The 22681-nt window shown below is 40.7% G+C and overlaps 1 protein-coding gene across 1 annotated transcript; it reads left to right on the top strand.

Annotated features, from left to right (window-relative positions):
- Positions 1-2855: 2855 nt before the first annotated feature.
- LOC134482404 (uncharacterized) lies at positions 2856-8967 on the top strand. Its single transcript, XM_063275871.1, has 2 exons — positions 2856-3714; positions 8753-8967. Exons 1-2 carry the CDS (start codon positions 3112-3114, stop codon positions 8756-8758), a joined length of 609 nt encoding a protein of 202 aa, XP_063131941.1. The 5' UTR covers positions 2856-3111; the 3' UTR covers positions 8759-8967.
- Positions 8968-22681: the final 13714 nt, after the last annotated feature.

Below are 22681 nucleotides of genomic sequence, written 5' to 3'. Positions count from 1 at the left end.
CGTCCACGGACATCCTGACCAGGTTTCTTATATTATCACTTGAGAGAGTCTTGCCTTAAAGCACCCCCCCTGGGCAGAACCCTTCGTGGACCCGAATTGGCCTCCCCTCAACCCCCAGCCTGTCCCCTCGGCCCCGCCCGGTCTGCCGGCCATGTCTTCCTCTCTCTACCTTTGTGAAATCAGAGCCTTCTAAGAAACCTGTCCTCCCGGCAGACCCAAACTCCCCTCTCATAGATCTTCTCTCTGACAGGCCCAGCTAAAACGGAGGAGGCAGAGCCGCCGGCCAGATCAGTTGCCGGGCCACAGTCTGATAAGGGTTTCTCCCCTGTCGCAGGGAGATTGCGCAATAAGCGCGAGGTGATGCCAGATTCAACCTCCCAGGCTTTCCCACTTAGACAGGGAACCGGTGGCCAGACCCAATACTGGCCGTTTTCAGCAGCTGACATTTACAATTGGAAACAACACAACCCTTCTTTCTCCAAAGATCCGGTGGCACTCACCGACCTAATAGAATCTGTTTTACTTACCCACCAGCCTACTTGGGATGACTGCCAACAGGTCTTACAGGCCCTCTTAACCTCAGAAAAAAAACAATGAGTGTTCCTAGAGGCCAGAAAGCATGTTCTGGGAGATGATGGGCGTCCCACCCAGCTGCCTAAAAAAATTGATGCTACATTCCCACTTAAGAGACCAAACTGGGATTTTAATACAGCTGAAGGTAAGGGACACCTACGCCTTTATCGCCAGTTGCTTCTAGCGGGTCTCTGAGGGGCTATACGACGCCCTACTAATTTGGCTCAGGTAAAACAGGTATTACAGGAAGCAGGGGAAACTCCCTCCGCCTTTCTAGAGAGACTTAAGGAGGCCTACCGTATGTACACTCCCTATGACCCAGATGACCCAGGACAAATAACGAGTGTCTCTATGTCCTTCATCTGGCAGGCTGCTCCAGATATCAGGACTAAGTTACAGAGGTTAGAAAATTTGCAGGGCTATACATTACAGGATTTACTTAAAGAAGCTGAAAAGATTTTTAATAAGAGAGAGAATTGAGTCGAATCTTGGCCGCCGTAGTTCAGGGCCAAGAAAGGAAGGGAGATAGGGGGGAGCTCGAAAGGGGCTGAAGCTGGATAAAGATCAATGTGCCTATTACAAAGAGAAAGGGCACTGGGCCAGAGAGTGCCCCAAGAAGCCTGGCGGACCCCGAAAGCCTCGACCACGAACCTCCCTCTTGGCTCTAGATAAAGATTAGGGAGGTCAGGGCCAGGAGCCCCCCCCCGAGCCCAGGGTAACGCTTAAAGTTGGGGGGCAGCCGGTTACTTTCCTGGTAGACACAGGAGCCCAGCATTCAGTCCTCACTCAAGCTTCAGGACAACTCAGCGACCAGACGGCCTGGGTACAAGGAGCTACTGGTGAGAAACAATACCGATGGACTACGGACCGCCGGGTTCAGCTGGCTACTGGTAAGGTGACCCATTCCTTCTTACATGTTCCAGACTGCCCGTACCCTCTGCTGGGCCGTGATCTGCTCACCAAACTAAAAGCACAAATTCATTTTGAGGAAGGAGGGGCCCAAATAACTGGCCCCCACGGAACTCCCCTTCAAGTTCTAACCCTATGAACCGGGACAGGACACTGGCTTGGGCAGAGACTGGTGGGATGGGGTTGGCGCTCCAACAGCCCCCCTTAATTATACAGTTAAAGGCCACTACAACTCCAGTCTCCATAAAACAATACCCCCTGTCACATGAAGCTTATCAAGGTATAAGGCCTCACATTACGAGGCTTCTAGATCAAGGCATCCTAATCCCCTGCCGGTCGCCTTGGAATACGCCTCTTCTGCCTGTTAAGAAACCTGGCACTGGAGCTTATAGGCCAATACAAGACTTGAGAAAGGTCAACAAGAGGATAAAAGATATTCATCTGACTGTTCCAAACCCTTACAATTTGCTCAGTAACTGTTCATCGATGAGAAACAGGGGTATGCTAAAGGGGTCCTAACACAAAGGTTGGGACCCTAGAAATGCCCTGTGGCCTACCTGTCTAAGAAATTGGACCCTGTGGCCTCCGGCTGGCCACCGTGCCTAAGGATGGTGGCTGCTATTGCTGTCCTGATCAAGGACGCTGGAAAATTGACTTTGGGACAGCCACTCACCATCCTAGCACCCCACGCAGTGGAGGCCTTGGTAAGTACATGGAACCAGGCTGGACCTATCGGACCAGCCTCTTCAGAATGCTGACCACACATGGTACATGGATGGCAACAGCTTCTTGGCAGAGGGAGAGCGAAAGGCTGGAGCTGCGGTCACTACGGAGGACAAAGTGATTTGGGCGAAAGCCCTGCCTGCTGGTACCTCCGCACAACGGGCTAAACTCATCGCCTTGACTCAGGCGCTCAAGATGGCAAAAGGTAAGAGGCTAAATGTATATACAGACAGCCGTTATGCCTTTGCCACGGCACACATCCACGGGGAGATCTACCGGAGGCGGGGGCTGCTCACATCTGAGGGTAAAGATATGGCTAAAATTCTGGCCCTCTTAGAAGCCCTATTCTTGCCCAAAAGACTGAGTATTATACATTGTCCAGGACACCAGAAAGGGCACAACCCAGAGGCACGAAGAAGCCGGCTGGCCGCCACGGCTTGAGAAGCGGCCATGAAATAGCCCAGACCAACCCACGCCCCCACCAATGGGACAAACCAGTTGGGTTTATGCCCATGAGGACATAGAGCTCCTAAAAAAAATGGGGGCCATCTACCACCCTCAACTAAAACAGTGGGTCTACAAAGGATGCCAATAAAAATGACTTTTAAATTGATCTCCTTTTTACATAAATTAACCCATTTGGGGTTTATAAATCTGTGTTTTTTAAATCGGGACAAAGCGATACAAAAGGTGACTGAGAGTTACAAAGCGTGCGCTCAGGTTAACCCGAGAAGGACCATGATTGGACAAGGAGTTCATCCTAGGGGACACCGTCCCGACATCCATTGAGAAATTGGTTTTACTAAAATTAAACCAGGTACATATGGATACAAGTATCTCCTAGTGTTTGTAGACACCTTCTCAGGATGGGTCGAAGCCTTCCCCACAAAGCACGAGACTACAAAAATGGTCACCAAGAAGCTCCTCGAGGAAATCTTTCCCAGGTATGGCATGCCTCAAGCGTTGGGGTCGGACAACGGGCCCGCTTTCGTCTCCCAAGTAAGTCAGTTGGTGGCCAAATTGCTGGGGATTGATTGGAAATTACATTGTGCCTATAGACCCCAGAGTTCAGGTCAGGTAAAACACATGAATAGAACAATTAAGGAGACTTTATCCAAACTTACGCTTGCAACTGGCTCAAAGGATTGGGTGGCCCTCCTTCCCCTAGTTCTATATCGGGCCCGGAATACCCCGGGCCCCCATGGTCTAACTCCTTTTAAAATAATATATGAAACACCACCCCCATTTGTCCATTTCTTTGATTCAAACATTGCTGATTTTGCTGACAGCCCTTCTCTGAGGGCCCATTTACCGGCCCTACAGATTGTGCAGAGAGACGTCTGGAGACCTTTGGCCGCTGCTTACCAGGACGAGCTTGAACATCCGGTGGTGCCACACCCGTTCCAGATTGGAGACACCGTGTGGGTGAACAGACACCAGACCAAGAATCTCGAGCCACGGTGGAAAGGACCCTACACCGTCCTCCTGACTACCCCGACCGCCCTAAAGGTAGACGGAGTCTCGGCTTAGATCCACGCACCACACGTCAAGGCAGTCCGGTCTGAAGAATTGACTAATCACAACACTACACCCCAGACATGGAGAGTTCAGCGCACTCCAAACCCCTTAAAGTTAAAACTCCTACGTGGCTCCTCCTAGCCCTTTTGTGGCTTAGAGTCAGTGGGGGAATAAGCCCCCACCAGACAGAAATTTCTTGACCAAGTCTAGTGAAAGATTTCACTCAAAGTTAACAAAAAAAAAATGGGGGAATGAAAGACCCCAGCTTAGCAGCAGTAACGCCATTTTACAAGGCTGTACTTAAGATGACTGGTTCAGAGAAAGGTTAGAACACTGAGTACACAGCGGCTGCCAAACAAGATGTGTTTGGTTGAAGGCCTGGCAACAGGAGGACTGCCGTTGAGCACCTGACAATGAGAAAAGCCCCGGGAGAGGTCCCACACCCTGGTGGGGGGCCGAGTCAGCCGTTATGTTCCAAGAAGGTAGCTAAGAAACTTGCCCCCAGGCTGAACCCTTGGGGGGCCGAGTCAGTCCTTATGTTTCAGGAAGGTAGCTAGGAAACTTGCCCCCGGGCTAAACCCTTGCCATATTAGAATCCACCAATTATATCCCTGTAACCATGCATCTGCTTCTGTATGCTTGCTTCTGCTCCCCAAAATCCTATAAAAGCCCATCCTTGGTTCCGTGGGGCGCGCCAGTCCCCCGAGTGACTGAAGAGCCCGCAGGTACCTGTGCCTGTGTATCCCGACAATAAACCAAATCCTCTTGCTGATTGCATCCTGTGGTGTCTCGGTCTGGTCTTTGGAGTTGGAGGGTCTCCATCCCGAGGGAAAGTTCTCCCTGAGAGCTTTTCACTGCCAAACAAGCCTGGAGACAGCTGAGGCTCTAGTGAATGTACTGCATACACAGTGTCTTGGTGTCAGTGACCCCACAGGATTTTCGTGTGGGAACCTTACGTTCTAAGTTCCACATTCATGGTATTTTGAGGTAGCACCTTTGTGGAACAAGATGCAGATGGTGTGGTGGTCGAATAGGTTAGGCTCCTATATACTCATGTGTTTGAATGCTTAGCTCATATGAAGTGGCCTGCATGGTGTTATGCTTCCTGCCATGACGATAATGAACTAAGCCTCTGCAACTGTAAACCAGCCCCAATTAACTGTTTTCCTTCACAAGAGTTGGTGTCTAATTGCAAAAATGGAAGGTCTAACTAGCACAGAAGTTGGTATAGGGTCTGGGGTATTGCTGTGAGAGGCCTGACTATGCATGTGCTTGGAGGAATGTGAATTTTGGGGACTTTGAGTTAGGAAAGAAGTGGAATGCTTTAAGTGAGATGTAATGGGCTCTACCAGTAGAAGCATGGAAGACAGTGGTGCTGAGACTTATTTGGATTGAGGGGGCCTGGCTCAAGATGTTTCAGAAGAGAAGGGTTTTAGCATGGTGCCTAGAGACCATTCTTGTTATATTTTGGTGATGGATGTGGCTGTTCTTGGCCTTTGCCTGAAGAGTCTGTTGGAAGTAAGGTGGAGAGACATAGACTTATTGCATTAGCAAATGAAATCTCAAAATAGCCTAGTATAGACTCTGTCCTCGTAAAGAGAGCATTTTGCAAATGAAGAAAGCTGGGCAAGAGAAAAACACAAAATGGGTGATTCAAGGATTAAAGGGGCACCAGGAAGTGGAATGGAGCTTAATTCTGTGTTTGAGAAGATAAACAGATTAAAGATATTAAATGTAATTAAGGGAGTGGTGACTTTGGGGCAAGATCCCACCCAGCTAAGCTACTGCCTTTTGAAAAAGACTTTTCCCATTGGACACTGACAGCTATTCATAATTTACAATGTGTTTGTAGTTGTGTGAGGATAGACATATCATGTTAGGTGTTATGATCTGGTTATTATTTACCCATAATAAGATATGGTTATTATTTAGCCATAAAAAGATGTGACTATCTGTCAAGTTGTCAAAGCTTTGTGATGTGATGGCTTTGTGATTGTGACGGTTATTCTTGGTTGTCAATGTGACTACATTTGGAATGAGTTACAATCCGGAAATGGAGAAGACACATATGATCTGGACCTTGAGGCGAGATGACACACATTTCAATCCAGATTGTCTTAAACCCTTAATTTAGATATAAAAGCATAGTGGCCATTCTTATAAAGATCCAAAATAAAAAAAATTAAAGGAAAGCTTAAGTCTAAGCATGGTGGTACATTCCTTTAATCCAAATAATCATAGGCATGCTTATGTCTGAATTTAAGACCAGTCTGGACTACAGAGCAATGAGAGAACAGCCAAGCTTAGACAGTGAAGGAACGCATTGAAACAGAAAACTAGTAGAGATATAATTGAACAAGCAGCAGAACTTGGCGCCTTTGGCCTTGTGGTTCTGTCTTTACAATCAAGGATGGAATTTCCTTCTGTGACTAAGGAAAGTCATCAAGGCCAGGAATGTGTCTTGGGTGTCCATGCATTGAGGTTCAGAAAGCCCATTATGTAAGGTGACCAAGGTTGTACCTTATGCTGGCAGCCAGACTCAGTACTATGTAGGAGTAAGCCAGGTGGTACTGGTTTTGAAGACATGAGTGGATCATGAAGAGCAGCTGAAGCTTGGCACTGAGAGAGGGCAGGAGAGGCCATTGGTGATGGTGCACGTTCTGTGTCAGTTGATGGCTAGGGACTGAAGTGGTTATGCAAAGAAGTTGAGGCTTGGCACCATGAAGAGGTCCTATGAGAGGCTACTGGTGAAAGTGCAGCCCAGTTGCAGCAGAAGATACATTGTTTTGGAGATGCCAGTACCATGGAATGACTACCAACAGTAGCAGTAGTGGCTGTGTTCCAGAAGCAGTGGCAGTAAAACCCCAGATGCCTTGGTGACCTCAAGAGTTAAGAGATGACAGATATCTTCTGAAGAAAGCTACTAACAGGGAGTGGAAATATCCCAAGAGAAAGAAATGTGTTGCAGTCCACAACAGTGAAAGAATTTGAAGGTTTGAAAAATGCTATGACATCAGATATGCAGATGCAGAGTTTGGAGTTTGCCCAGTTGGTTTTCATTCTTGCTCTGGTTCAGTATTTCCTCATTGTTCTCATTTGCCTGTTTTGGAACTGTAATATATGCCCTTTGCCATGATATGTTGGAATTATGTAATATGCTTTTTGATTTTGATTTTATGTGGGATTGTAGGTAAGAGATTACATGAATCTCAGAAGAGATTTTGAACTTTGGACTTTTAAACATAATGGGATTCGTGATAAAAGCAAGAGAGATTGCAGATGGTAGCATGGTTATTCTGTCTTGTCCTGTGAGAGCCTCTATTGTGATAAACAAGAAAGCCTTCACAGATATCAATACTAGACACTGGACTTTGTCTGTCACTATATAAACCTGTATTCAGCATAATGTAGACCCAAATACAGATATGTGTATAGAATTTATATTATATATTATCTGTTAAGACTACATGCATGTACACACAAACACACACACACAAACACAAATACAAACACAAAATGAAGTTTATGGAAAATAGTCAGAAAAGTCATATTCATACTAAAGAGTAGAGCAGTCTATGTATGAAAATTGTTTCTTCTACGTATCTAAAATATAAACAATGTTCTTCAATGAGGGAAGAGGCATGGCCTCCAAAGAGACTGTGCAAGGAAAAAGCTGCGCAGGGCATAGTGATTCAAATACTGTTGCCGAGGGACATATCATCGCATGACATACTGCATTATACTTTTTTTCACATACATGGATGTGATAAATGTTTCTTCAAGTTGTTCACTGTGCTTGAACAACTTTTGGTAGAGAATTTCTTACACCAAATATTTAGTATGGAGGGTTCCCCTTAGACAACTTCATCTTCCATGGTAAGTTTTCAGAGCATATATACCCTTATTTATACTTTTAATAAACCTCAGAGTTTAACATATCGGGGAAAGTGATATCTTATGGTTTTAATCTCCAGATCTAGAGAGACAAGGGATATTTCTCAATTTAACTAAGCTTTCTTTTATGCTACTTAATGTTGGTTTGACATTATTTTTTATAACTATTCACACTTATCTACTAATAAACTTAGACATGCCTCTTAATCTTCAATGGCTTGTTTTTAAGGGATTATAATAAATGCTATTTTTATTTGCAGATTATCAAGTATGAAGTGAAATACATATAGGACAATAATGCATATAGGATAGCGCCTGGCATAGTCACCACTGTTAATCAATTCATGAAATTGTATTAGCTGCTAGGGTTATCTTAATTTTATATAATTCATCACTTATAAAAAAGTTTTACCTGATTATCTAGATGCATAATGGGGTTTATCATTTACTAGACTATGAATATTTCTAACAGTATAGGAGGTGACTGTGCTGGCTAGTTTTATGTCAACTGGACATAGGCTGGAGTCCCTGGAGAAGAGAAAGTCTTGATTGAGAGAATGCCTCTATAAGCTCAGGCTGTAGGCAAGTCTGGTGGGCATTTTCTTAATTAGTGATTGATTTGGGAGGGCCCAGGCCATTGTGGGTGAAGCCATCCTTCTGTAGGTGGTCCTGAGTTCTGTAAAAATGCAGGCTGAACAAGCCATGAAGAGTAAGCCAGTAAGTAGCACTCCTTCATGGTCTCTCTATCAGTTCCTGCTCCTAGGTTCCACCCCTATTTGAGTCCCTGTCCTAATTCCCCTTGAGTGATGGACTACTATTTGAAAGTGTAAGCCAAACTAACTCTTTGTTCTTCAATTTGCTTTTAGTCATGTGTTTCAACATTGCAATACTAACCTTACCCAAGATAAGTTGGTGCCAGAATAGTGGGGTACAAGAACTACTAAAATGCGACCTTTGTTTTGCTGGGGTATTCAATGCTGGTCTGCTGGAGCTGAGAAATTAGCAGTGATTAGGAGAAGATCAGCATAATGTTGAGGTGAAATCTTATGGGAAGAGCTTCCTGACATTGCAAACTGTTGTGCTGGCAGCTGAATTCGGTAGTGTAAGAGTCACCTATGTGGTGCTGATTTTGCAGGTGTGATTGGTCAGGAATAGCCGCTGAGGCTTGCCACTGTGTGACAGCTCATTTACAACGGAAGGTCCTAGCGTTTTGGAAATGCCAGTACCATAAAATGACCACCATGAACAGCAGCAGCACTGGAGTAGAGCCAACCAGAGGCAGAAGACAAGCTGTGTGTGTTGCAGAGGGTACTGCCAGAGAAGTGACCCAAGCACTTTGGAGGAGCCCAAAAGATTGTGAGTGAACCCCAGATAATGGGAAATTGAGTTTTGCTTTGTTTAGATTGTGAAGATTCCCTGGTTCTTTCCTTTTAAAGTAAGAATACATTCAACTTAATTTGGATCATTACAGGAGCCCACAGGTGAACGATTTGAACTTTTAAGTGAGATTTTGTATTTTTAAAGAAACTAGACATTTTAAGCAACTGAACTTTTAACGTTTGAATCTGAAGTTAAGTTTTTAGCGTGGGATCTTGGGGGGTAAATAAGAAAGGAAAGGTTGTGGCGCTTAGTAGTAAGGTGCTATGTGTCAAGTTGACAAGGGGTCATTTGTATTGGATACTTTTATGTTAACTTGACACAAGTTAGAGTCACTAGAGAGGAGGGAGCCTCAACTGAGAAAATGCCTCCATAAAATCAGGTTGTAGTCAAGCCTGTAGAGCATGTATAGGGCCCAGTCTACTGTGGTAGAGTCAACCCTGAGTAGTTAATCATGGGTTCTATAGGAAAGAAGACTCATTAAGCCATTAGGTGTAAGCCAGTGAGCAGCACTCTTCCATAGGCTCTGAATTATCTTCTGCGCCAGGTTCCAGCCTTGCTTGAGTTCCTATTCTGACTTCCTTTAGTGATGAAGTACAAAGTGGAAGTATAGTCCAAACAAGCCCTTTCCTCCCCAACTTGCTTTTGGTAATGGTGCTCCATTGTAGCAATAGTAACCCTAACTAAGACAATGACTCCCTTAGTGTTTGAAACAGGTTTGAGAAAGCATTGCGAGCATTTGTGCTTATGTTTCTAACACGGAAGCTTTTTGAATCCTTCCATTCTCACATTGGCTTAAACTTGCAGAATATTGTAACCTAATGGCAAGGATAATATCTGAGCCTGTCTCCATCTTGGGTTATAAAAGATATGATATATATATATATATATATATATATATCCATATATATCCATATATATATTTATCCATATATATATGATATTTAAAAGCTATGTTTGTTATGGTCCTTCCCAGGATATCTAATACATATGATAATAGAGTAAGTTTTAAGTTGGGAAGCTAGTTCAGTGGTTGAGTGTTTATCTGCCTGCAAAAATATTGCAACACTGAGTTTGAACCCTCGTGTTGAAAAGCAAATCAAAAGACATTCTCTGCCTTTTTTCTATGTGGAATTACTTTTCAGATTTTGAAAAATTTGACAGTATTCTAAGTTGTTTTTCACGGTTTTACAAATTTGATCTAATTTTACTTCGGCAAATTAATAGATTTCTTGTAGGATTTTCACACAGATGAGATAAAACTTACTTGGTTTTAATGTATTGTTGCAATAAACTTCTGGGCTTCATTTATCAATATTAATCTACAGCAACTAGATCTATATACACAAGGATGATTTAAAGTTCAATATTTGTCAGACTTTGGAATTGAATTTTTAAGGAATTCATTACATTTTGAGACTCCCTGTGTATATTCTAAAAGTGTTTACATAGAAGAGGGAAGATGCTTCTTAAAACTTGAAATATCTCATAAATCTGTCTGGAATTGGTACATTTTTTGAGAGTAGCTCTCCACCATCATTTTCTCTCTCCTCTTAGGTTATTACTTCATTCATGCCTTCCTTTGATCCTCAATCACTTTAATGTTTTCTTGGAAAAACATCTCTTAACTGCAGAATTTTCTTTTGTAAAAGAGGCAAGTAGAAAGACTTGTCTTTGCTTATGATGCCCTCTGAATGTAAGCCCCATTTCTCTGTTCTCAGTTCTATAGGACCCCATCTTTCATCCATTCTGGATTTTATCATGTTTGAAGGAAGGCCTTTTAATTAAAAAGTCATTACAGACATCATTCTTCTGATATTTTGCCTCCACCTTTCAGGGCAAGCACCAGCATTACACTTCTTACCTCCCCCTCTTGAGAAAGACAGTCAGTCTGCAAGTTGCTGTAGGAATATGTCCTGCTTCTTCCTGTCTAGACTTATCTTCATTGTTTTAGTCCCCAGATCCCAAGATTTACCTAATCTATCAAGTCTGCAGTGGGGATCCTTTCTTCTTGTCATGTTCTGCATGGAACTTGGATCCTGTCCCCTATACGCATGTGACCTGTGCTATACTGCATAGTCAACTTTCTTCATGTTAAGTTGGTTTATGGTGCTGGTAGTAGAAATGGATGACCCTACAGGGCATGTTCCTACCTGAAAGTTCTGCAGACTTGGATGACTGCAACCTTCCCTGGAAAACCATTGCACTTGGGAATGAGGCAGCCTCAGACACTGGATAACTTTGCTTCTTATTTAAGGGTTCCCTTAATTTGTCACCGGTGCAGATATTTTTAATGTAGCACTTAATTCCTTACTGTAAAAAAAGGGGGGAAAACTTTCATCCAGGGTAAGCAGGCATGACATGTGATTACTAATGGTATATCTTTCACAGTTTTAAGTGTGAATAATGCTCCTTGGACCATGCCAGGGTTGCAAAAGTATATGGTCACTATTCTGTCAAGAACAAGAGATTGTCAAGTACAAAGAATGACCAAAGCATTCCTGTCTTTTCTGATCCCGGTTATATATGTATTTTGATTATTTGGTTTTCTATGGAGGGACATCCAGGACTTATTATTGTGAATCTGAGTTTTTAAGACTGGCAATGGTAATGATTTTTCACCCAAGTCTTATTTATTTCTTCCCCTCTTTACCTCTTCTTGCTTTGTTTCTTCCTGATCTTCATGGGTAGCCCTGTGCACTCATATGAGGTCAGAATCCTTCTTGATTGCTCATAGAGGTGAAAGGCTGACTGGCTGTCACATTACAGTGAAGGACTATCTCTAAGACAGTTAGCAAAAATGAAACTAGTACAGAAGTAAAGTCTTTTGGAAGTTGCTTAGTGATTCAGATTAAATGAACCAACACCATTCATAAATTCTCTCTTTAGAACTTTTCTTTCTGTGATGTCTACTTTGGTTGCCACCTTGACACATCTGAGCAGAAGGACCTCAAGTAAAGACCTGTTTCCATCAGATTGGCCTGTAGGTATGTCTGTAGGGCATTATCTTGAACATTAATTGGTGTACGAATTCTCAGCCCACTCAGAGCATCAACCCCACACAGTGGAGTGCAGGTCATATAAGGAAGGTAGTAGAGCAAGCTAGAAGAAGCAACACAGTGAGCTATGTTCCTCTGTTGTTTATGCTTCAAGGTCCTGCCTCTGCTTTCCCCTGATGATGGACTGTACCTTGCAAGCAAAATAAACTCATCTCCAAGTTGCTTTTGATGATGGTGCACACCATAGCCACAGAAGGGAAGTAGGAGACTTTCACTAGCATGAGTGCTCAGGAATAAAGTCTTTTATGTTGAGGATTGATAGTTTGGGAATTGAAATAAAAAACAGTAAAATCTAGTAACTCTAGAGTATAAATCTAGTCTAATATGTCTATAAATTTGCATAATAAAACTGATTCCTGATAGTGGCTGAGGTAACAAGACTAGACCTTCATGTCATCTATCCATCATGTCCTTCTTTTCCTGGCCTGCTAACTCTTGACTAGTTAGTTTGGCTGCTCCACTGTTCCAACAGGCCCCAAATCCATGTTCTTAGAATGTTGATTCTGACTGTTCTACTTACTTTCCAATGTTAAAATGACCAAAAGCAACTTCCAAAGAGAAAAAGGTTTATTTAATCTTATAGTACATCATGAAGAGAAGTCAGCACAGGAATTGAAGGGGAGGCTATGGAAGAATGCTACTTATTGGCTTCTCCCATGACTTGCCTGTTGTTTTTTCTTATACAGTGTAAGGCCATTTGATGACAGCATCACTACTCACATTGAATTATTCCTATCTTGTGCAAAGTTGACAAACAATGATCACAATGAGTCACTGATATATTAAAAATCCTAGGTTTACAGAGATAGAGCATGGGCTGCTCCTAGGTCCCTGCATATTCGTAGCAGATGAGCATCTTGGTCTTCATGTGGAGCTCCCAACAACTGGAGTAGGGGCTGTCCCTGAGCCCATTGACTGTCTGCCTGTGGATTCTGTGCCTGAAAATGAACTGCGCCTTGTTTGGTCTCAGTGAGAGAGGTTACACTAAGTCCACAGCAACTTGATGTACTGTGTGTGTGTGTGTGTGTGTGTGTGTGTGTGTGTGTGCGCGCGTGCGCGCGTGCGCACGCAAGTGCGTGCGCGCATTAGTGGGAGGCTGACACACAGAGGGAGATATTCTGTTTCTTAAAAGAGAAGGGGAAGGTGCAATGGGAGTAGGACTTGCATGAGGAGGGTACTGGAAAGAGTGGGCGGGGGGTTGATATTTGGATGTAAAGTAAATAAATAAATAAATTTTAAAGAATAACAAATAAAAATCCAGAAAAATTCTAGATTTTATGCTGGCCATGCTGAGATTTGAAGATTCAAAACTTTTTAGCTTAAGAACATCTGAATAAGCCATGAACAGAACTTCCTTATAGGGAAAATTTCTGAAGAAATAAAGATCCTAGAAGAGATAATGAATATATTAAACATCATCTTTGGTACTTAAATTATGAACAGTAATGAAGTTTGATCCTGTTTTCAAGACAGAATTCTTGAGGATGTTTGACAAAGTGACAAAAGGTAAACCTAGTTGATTGTGCTGTTTTACTAGAAAGAAAGTTATATAACAATGCAGGACATGGATGGAAAGTTATATGATTTCATTTTCTTTGAATCTCAAATGTTTCAAACACCCCACATATTAGTAGAGTAGTCATTAGCCCATGGTGCTACTGAAATGGTTCTAACTTTTAGAACCCAAGGGAAATGGAATTCACTAAGATTGAGCCTTTGAGTGACTTCTGAGATCTCAGCTTCTTTCCATCTGTTTGATTCTTGCAAACCTTGACAAGAGTAGCCTTGTACCACCACACACCCCAACCATAAGGTTCTCCTCACATATACCCAAGAACAATAGTAATTAAGGTATCTGAAAGCAAGAGTCAAAAAAAGAAATCAAAAGCCCTCTATTCACTTTAGCATGTTCTCAAGGATTTAGAATGTATTGTAGTAGAAGTAAAATCAAATTCAACTTAAATCATAAAAAAAACTTTGGGGGATTTGTTGAAAATGCTATTTAGTTTTCTACAAAATTATTTATTTAAAATGAGCATATATATGTAGCCACAGATGTATATGTGCATAGTTTAATATGCAAATAAACTTTATATATTTCTCAACCTATTTTGGATATAATGGAATAAAGAGAGCCATTCCTATCATTTTATACACCATGGATTAATGTGTATAAGTGAAATGAAATAGAAATGGGAGGAGAAAGGTCTCTAGGGATGGGAGATATGGAGATACAGAAGAAGGTGGGAGGGAGGAGAGAGAAGAGCAGGATAGACATGATCTGATAGGTGAAATGGAAAGAGAGGCTCTTTCACGAGGGGAAAGGGAGGTAAGTATAGAAGGAGGGAGATGGGTAAAATAGGCTCTTTGAAAAAGGAATCACAAGGAATCAAACGATTCACTATTTACCTAAAATACACATCATTCTCTGTCAATGAACTTTAAAAAAAATCAGCTGATAAAACTCCTTCCAAGGAGTTTGATTCTTGGCTTAACAAAACTCCCAATACCAGACCTGAGAAACACTCTTTTGAGTTTTTGTTTAGCAGTGCTGTCTGAGAGCCTCAGAACATACAGCCTACTGCTGCTGTCTGTGGTTCCTTCGCAGAGGTAGACGGCAAATTTCTATGGCTGAGGACACCATTCACTTCAGAAACAGAACCCAGAGATCCCTGAGCTAGAACTGATCTGAATGCCCCCTCTCTGAAGACAAACTTCCATGGTATCAGAAGAGCCTTGCACCTTTCAAAGGAGAGAAGGAACCCATCGTCCCTCCAATCTATGATGCCATTGAGCCGAATCAGCATGCCATGATAATCCCAAGGGTGCAGGCCTTGGCAGTAATCAACAGCTATCTAATTAAACTTAAAACCATGGGCTCGACAAGAAGGAAGCTATGTGTGGCACTAGAAATCTAGCTGACTACTCTGTGTTAGTGAAGTCATGGTCCCTGGAGGAGAATATACAACCATATACCTTATGCTCACAGGTACATTTCTTAGCTAATGTCCATTTGTGTGGAGATTAGATAAGATTAGTTTGCTCCTAGCAGTTTGACTAAATACAGAGTGTCCTAGTTTGCTTTCTGGTGCTCTGGTAAAACATTCCAAATTAAGGCAATTTGGGAAGGAAGGGATTGATTTAGCTTACACATCCTGACTGTAGTCCAACACAGAGGGAGGTCGGGACAGGTACTCAAGTTAAAACACTGGAGGCAGGCACTGAAGTAGAGAACATGGAGGAAAGATTCTTGCAAGATCGTTACCTGTGGTTACCTTCTTGTACAACCCAGGACCATCGGCTTGGGTGGTACCACCCCTGTGAGATGAGTTCTGTATGCTGATGATTAACCAATAAAGTGCCCCTCCCAGATGTAGGTACTTTTAAAAGTGGGTTTAGTGCCTTTTGGACCACAGTATAGATAGTGACAAAACACTCTGAAAACCATGAAGTGCTTAGTAAGACACTTGCCTACGACATCAAAGCTGCTTCCTCATTCCAGCCCTTTGTTATAGTGGGGTCTCTTGCTGATTCTGCCTGTTAACTAAATTTTTGTGCATGTAAGATTTCATTTGTCTAGGAGATGTACCAGAGAATCTAACTGTCGATCCATCTAGAATGCGTACATTTAGTATTTTAAGAGCACGCCAAGCAAGCTGCTCTTACTTTACATCCACATTATATATATATATATATATATATATATATATATATATATATATATATATATTTCTCCTGCATACATTTTAGCATTCAGGATTTACATATAGACATATATGTGTGTATATATTAATTTATTTTTACAATTCTGATAGCTGTGGTATTACTTCACTGTGGTTTTAGTTTCCCTGAACAAGCATTTACAATCAAATAGTATCTGTCCATCCTACACGTGTAATTTTTAAAGATGTAAATAGTATGTTAACTTATATTTATTTAATTGTGGATTCGTCAAACATTAGTTGAGCACCGTCATGTGTGTAAGTTCTCTATTTGGTTTCACTGACTTAATTTCCTACCAAAATCAATGCTATCAAGTTTCCTTTAACATCTCATAGAGTCATTTCTCTCCATTCTACTTTGTCAAGGTTATTTAGCTATTTTAAGTCCCTAAATTTAGAAATTTAATTATAAGATGGCCCGTGCCTACAAAACACCTTGCTGTGACTTTGATAAGAATAGCTTTATATCACTTCAGACTACTCGAGGGGAATCTTCTGTATCGGATCCTTAAAACTATAAAATTGTTATGAATGTCTCTACTTCTGTGGCTTTTGATTTCCCTTCCTCTTGTCGGTAGCTTCTGATTTCCAGCCACTTGATTATTCTGTCTCCAAGTCGTTCATTTCCCAGAGGTTGATTATAAATGGAAGTATAATCTTAATATTGTTATTTCTATGTGACTTGTTCTAATACAGTTAGGTAATCAATTTATGTATGATGATCCTGTGGCCTTCAGGAATTTATTATATTTAGGACTTTTGTAGACTCCTCAGCTTTAAAATTAGTATACACCATAATTGCTTTCATTAAGGCATTTTTTTATGCATACCTTGCTTCAGTTGTGTCTCCTTCCCTTACTGGTGTCCACCATTTTTTCTGATCTCCAACTCACACCCTTCTGCTCTAGTTCCATTCACTTTCTTCCACATGCATTCTACCTCCTCCTTCTCCCTCTTGGATCCAGATTCTAGTTTTATGACACCTACCTATTTAAAAATTAAATATAGCCTCCAAACGAGAAGGGAAACATGTAGTATTTGTCATTTTCCTTCCTTACCTCATTTAAAATGCTAATTTCCAGACCTATTCATTTCAATGAACATTTCATAATTTCATTTTCTTTTTGCCGAGGTTGAGTAAAATTCCATTGTATATGTCTGTCACATTCTGTTGTGGATCACATTTTCATTACCCACTAATCTTTTGATAGGCATCTGTTGTCACTTGCTTTCTTCATAATAGTCATTCTGACTAGAGTAAGATGAAATTGCAATATAGTTTTAAATTTCATTTCCCTTATGGCTAAGGAAGTTAAGACGTTTTAAGAACATTGTGTGTGTGTGTGTGTGTGTGTGTGTGTGTGTGTGTGTGGAGAGAGAGGGGGGGGGAGAGAGAGAGAGAGAGAGAGAGAGGGAGAGAGAGAGAGAGAGAGAGAGAGAGAGAGAGAGAGAGAGGCAGAGAGAGAGATATGGGATGGGCAACTTATAGAACTCAGAGGTCTTTCATTGGCTTTATTCCTAAGTACTTTGTTTTCTGGAAAGTATTGTAAAAGGTGTAGGTTTCCTAATTTACTAATTTATTTTTCAGTTATCTTTGTGTGTTGATTTGAACCCCGAATCTTTACAGCAAAAATGTTTCAAGCCTAAATGTGTTCTTGTGAAGTTTGTGGAATCTTTAAATAGAACATCGTCTGCACATAGGTTGTTTTTTTTTTCTTCTATTTTTATTGGTATTATTAACCTTTTTTGCTCCTGTAATATTTCTTTAACTTGATTTTGAGCCCTGTACTGAAAAAGAGTAGAGAAAGTAGGTACCTTTGGATTATTTCCATATTTTAGAGGAAATGCTGTCTTTTCTTCACTGCGTTTATTGTTGGCTATATGTTTATCATCTATATCCTTTTCTATGTTTCATTAAAATTCTAATTTCATCAAAAGTTTTGACATGGTGACATGTTGAATGTTCTTACATCTGTGAATCCAATAATACAAGTCTAACTCTATGCTCCATAATACCTTTTGATTCATGTTAATTTTGCATCCCTAGAATGAAGGTAACGTTGCCATAAATGATAAAATATGTAAGTTTATAATAATATACTGTTATATAAAAATAGAATAATATAAAATACAATAACATAACTTCGTTTTAATATACTCATGAATTTTGTCTGCAAGTATTGTGTTAATATTTTAAGCATTTTACTGTAAAGGACTTGCAAATAAAAAACATCTCACAACAAGGTTAACAGCCACTCAAAGTCTACATGCTGTAATGAATTTCTGTGTAGTTTTAATTGCCATTCTGAAACCTAGAGTTTTGCTTTGTATTTTACGTCTTCACTATCAGGTGCATTCTTTAGGTAAACACACATGGTATGCACTCATTGATACGTGGCTATTAGCCCAAATGCTTGAATTACCCTAGATGCACAGAACACATGAAACTCAAGAAGGATGAACAAAATGCGAATGCTTCACTCCTTCTTTAAAAGGGGAACAAGAATACCCTGGGGAATAGGGAGGCAAAGTTTAGAAAAGAGGCAGAAGGAACACCCATTCAGAGCCTGTCCCACATGTGGCCCATACATATACAGCCACCAAACTAGATAAGATGGATGAAGCAACGAAGTCCAGGCTGACAGGAACCAGATGTAGATCTCTCCTGACAGACACAGCCAGAATATGGCAAATACATAGGCAAATGCCAGCAACAAACCACTGAACTGAGAACGGGACCCCCGTTGAAGGAATCAACAAGAAAGGCTGAAGGGGCTTGAGACCCCATATGAACAACAATGCCAACCAACCAGAGCTTCCACGGACTAAGCCACTACCCAAAGACTATACATAGATTGAACCTGAACTCCAACTGCATAGGTAGCAATGAATCGCCTAGTAGGGGCACCAGTGGAAAGGGAAGCCCTTGGTTCTGTCAAGACTGAACCCCCAGTGTAATGATTGTTGGGGGGAGGGTGGTAATGCGGGGAGGGGCGGGAGGGGAACACCCATAGAGAAGGGGAACAGAAGGGGAAGGAGGATGTTGGCCCCGAAACCAGGAAGGGGAATAACAATCAAAATGTAAGTAAGAAATACTAAGTTAATAAAGGTGGAAAAAATTTTAAAAAAAGAAAAAGAAGAGCCTTGTTTTAAATTAAGTTGCTGGAGAGGAGCCTCAGTGGTTAAGGTCATAGTTTACTCTTTCAGATGTCTACAGTTTAGTTGCCAACACCATAATGATGACTAGCATCACCCATAACTCAGTCCTGGGTTATGTAATGTCATATTTTGGGCTCTCCAGAGACAAGGTGTGAAGGTGACACATAGAAACACAATCAGATCTCCCATACATAAAAAATAAATTTAAAACAAAAATACAAACAAGGTGAATTAAAATAGAAAAAAACAAGCAAAGAACTCCTGTGAATCTACATAGTGCTGCTAGTACATTCATGGGTATCGAGCCATCTACTGGACCATGGGTTGTCTCTCAGTCATTGCATCTCTGAAGAATATTGACGCTTCCTTCCCTAACATCCATCAGGAGCCAATAAGTATTTTGCTTGTCTTGACTATGCACAGGTCTCAGATACACAGTTAAAGATGTTGTGAGTTCTTGTGTGCAGCTGAGCTTCCCTGTCTGGAAAACGTTGTTTTGATATGTGAAGTCATCCACTGGTTCTGGCTCTTATGATCTTCATATCCTCTCTAACGTGATGATCCCTGATCCTTGGGAATGATCATCGCTCGTCTTTTACTTCATAGTATTTTCTTCTTACTCTTCACAGATATGCAGATATTTTATTTCCAGTGCAACTTGAAGTTTACTTGAAATTGTTACGTTATTGTACTTTATATTATTTTTATATAATAGTATATTATTATAAATTATTACATAAGAGGAAGTATTTTGATATGAATGTCCCAATTAAACAAAGTACTCCACAATTCCTTCTCTCTGAATGCTGGCAAGTTGTGAGTCTATGCAGCTTAGTACTATTTTTGTTAACTTAAAACAGTGTAGCATCATCTGGGAAGAGAGCACTTCATTTGAGCAGCCTATAGACTTGTCTTTAGAATATTTCCTTGATTAAATATGGATGTGTCTAGGGCCCAGATACTCTGAGCAGTGTCACTCCTGACAATTCTGGGTGACAATTTTAGAATACAAGAAAGCAATCTGAGAATGAAAGCGATCCAATGACAATGTATTCTTTAGGCTCTCTGCTTCAGTCCCTGTCTTTAGGTCTTGCTTTCAGTTCCTGCCTTCAGGTCTTGCCTTTAGTTCCTGCCTTGGTATCCCTACCATGTCAGTGTCTTTTAGTCAAGTGCCATTTGCAAAGGGCAGATGATGCCCAGATGAAGGCTAAGAGTTGCATTTATCTGTGAGTATTAAAGTCTATATAGATACTCTTCGCCAAATGAAGATAATCATTTACCTCCTACTTATGACAGAATTTGATTGTTTTTCGGCCATGAACAGCTGTTCACTATTTTCAAGAACTTCTGCCTTATCAAACGGATATGAATTTCTAAAAGTTTATCAGATTTCTTCAGTGGATCACTGCTATACTTCTAACCCTTCCAGTTCTCATACTCTATAAGATTGTATAAATAGTCATGCTATGTGGCATTGTTTTTTATCATCTTCACAGGTGTGTAGAAATTACACTTTTTATTTCCAATGTAAGCAGAAGTTTATTTGAAATTATTACATTTTATAGCTGGAAGAGTACATTTGTGCTGGAATTTTAATACTAAGAAGTTGATTGCGTTATAACATTGCTATCAAAGGGTGGTTTCTGTGGTATTTCTGCACTGGAGAGCATGTCATGATTGTCCATGAGGCTTCCTATCTCGTCAAGTAGGGTGACTAAAGGCAAGGTTTCTATTATCAAATTATGTAGCTTGATAAAGTTCACATACACTTAATATTACTCAGACTATTTAGGTCCACATTTATCCCCACAAACTTCATTTATCCCACATCAAATAATGTACATTTAAAATTTCCCACAACTTATATGTTTCAGTTATTTATGCATATATTCATTCCTGTAACTTTTATATTTCACATATAGCATATCAATACTTTGCAATAGATGCAAGGGTCTTTGCGTTTCCAACATGAGTTCCCTGGTTTGCTTGTGCTACAATAGAACATACTTGAATCTGGTTTTGTGATCATATCATTTACATTCTTTTGTTTGGGTCTATTTATAGACAATACTGTTTCATTCAGTTGTCTCATACATTAGATTATGTAGTGGTTAGCTTTCTCTCTTGAAATACACTTTTATGTTTCTTTTTAAAAGAATTACTGATTAATTTTATTTATTTAGATTTCAAATGATATCCCCCTTCCCATTAACCTCCCCAATTCCCTCACCTATCCCCCCTGTTTCCATAAGGGTGCTCTCTCACTCTCCCACCCCCTCCTGCCTCTATGTCTCAACATTCCTTTACACTGAGTCACTGAGCCTCCACAGGACCAAGGAGCTCCCCTCCCATTGATGATAAATAAGATAATCCTCTGCTACATATGCAGATGGAGCCATGGGTATTCCCATGTACACTTTTTGGTTGGTGGTTTAGTCCCTGGGGCTTGGGGGGATCTGGCTAGTTGATATTGTTGTTCTTCCTGTGGGGTTCCTAACCACTCCAGCTCCTTCAGTCCTTCCCCTAACTCCTCCACTGGGGTCCCTGTGCTTAGTCTGATGGTTGCCTGTGTGCATTCACATCTATGTTGATCAGGCTCTGGTACAGCCTCTCAGGGGACAGCTATACCAGGATCCTGTCAGCAAACACTTCTTGGCATGGGTTTTGCATGTTGGATTTATAATCTCTAGCTTTCAATACTTCCATATCTAGATCTGGCTGCTTTATATGTTCCTGACAGTTTGCTCCATGGTCTTTCCCACCACTTGTTTTTAGTCCTCTAACAATAGTTCCTATGTTCATGTCTTGCCTTACTAAGCTGGGCCTTTGGAAAGTTCCTCACAAAGTTTTCACATAATTATACTTATCCAACTCTTGTTTATTATTTTTTCCTTCGGCTGGGTATAATGTAGTCAGTTAAAAGTTTTTTTTTTTTCTGGCTAATTAGTTGGAATTGGTTAATTTTGTATGTTCATGCTTATATTTGTGTGATTATATTTTCTTGTGCAAATAACAATCTTTTTGCTTTCATACTCAGTGTTGTTTATTTAGCCTTGAAAATAGTAACTTTATTAGCATTTGCCAACATGAGGCTGGGTTTGTATTTTCTTTAACACAGTATGCTCTACTTCAAGTCTCCCTTTGCATATAATCTCAATAATGAATGGGACTCTGTCTCTTTTCATTTCTTTATTTATTTATTGAGAGGCAGTTACTATTCACATGCATATACATGTTCCAGTTTTCTGCTGAAATCTTTTGCAATTTTGCTCATTTCAGTTGCTCACATTATTTAATCATATCCACTACACACATAGATTCATTCACACAGGCCTCTCTCCAGTCACCACAGAGACATCTGTGGCGTCTTCTCTTTGCTTGCACTTGGTGTTTTAGCTCAACTGGCTCACTTTTTTTGTCTTTCTATCTTATTGAATTGATTCCTCCCAAGAGTTGCAATGAGTATTTTTTAAAAGCTCTTTATCTTATGACAATTTTATTTAAATGGCTAAGTTGTAATGATTAACATCAGATATAGTGCAATTATCCGACTTTTGTTTTTTCTTGGCTTCTAACCCTCATGAAGGCTTCTTACATTATATGGTTTTATCATATTTAATGTTTATTATTTTCATTTAAAATATAATTAAGTTTTATATGAATGAGTATATTGTCTACATATACATATGAACAATATGTGTAAGCCTAATCTCTGTGGAAGGTAGAAGTGAGTGCCAGATCTATTAC

Source organism: Rattus norvegicus, chromosome 16 (genome assembly GCF_036323735.1).
Source record: "Rattus norvegicus strain BN/NHsdMcwi chromosome 16, GRCr8, whole genome shotgun sequence".
Classification (NCBI taxonomy): Eukaryota; Metazoa; Chordata; class Mammalia; order Rodentia; family Muridae; genus Rattus; species Rattus norvegicus.
Note: the sequence above shows the minus strand (reverse complement) of the source record. Positions and strands in the feature narration are given on the sequence as shown.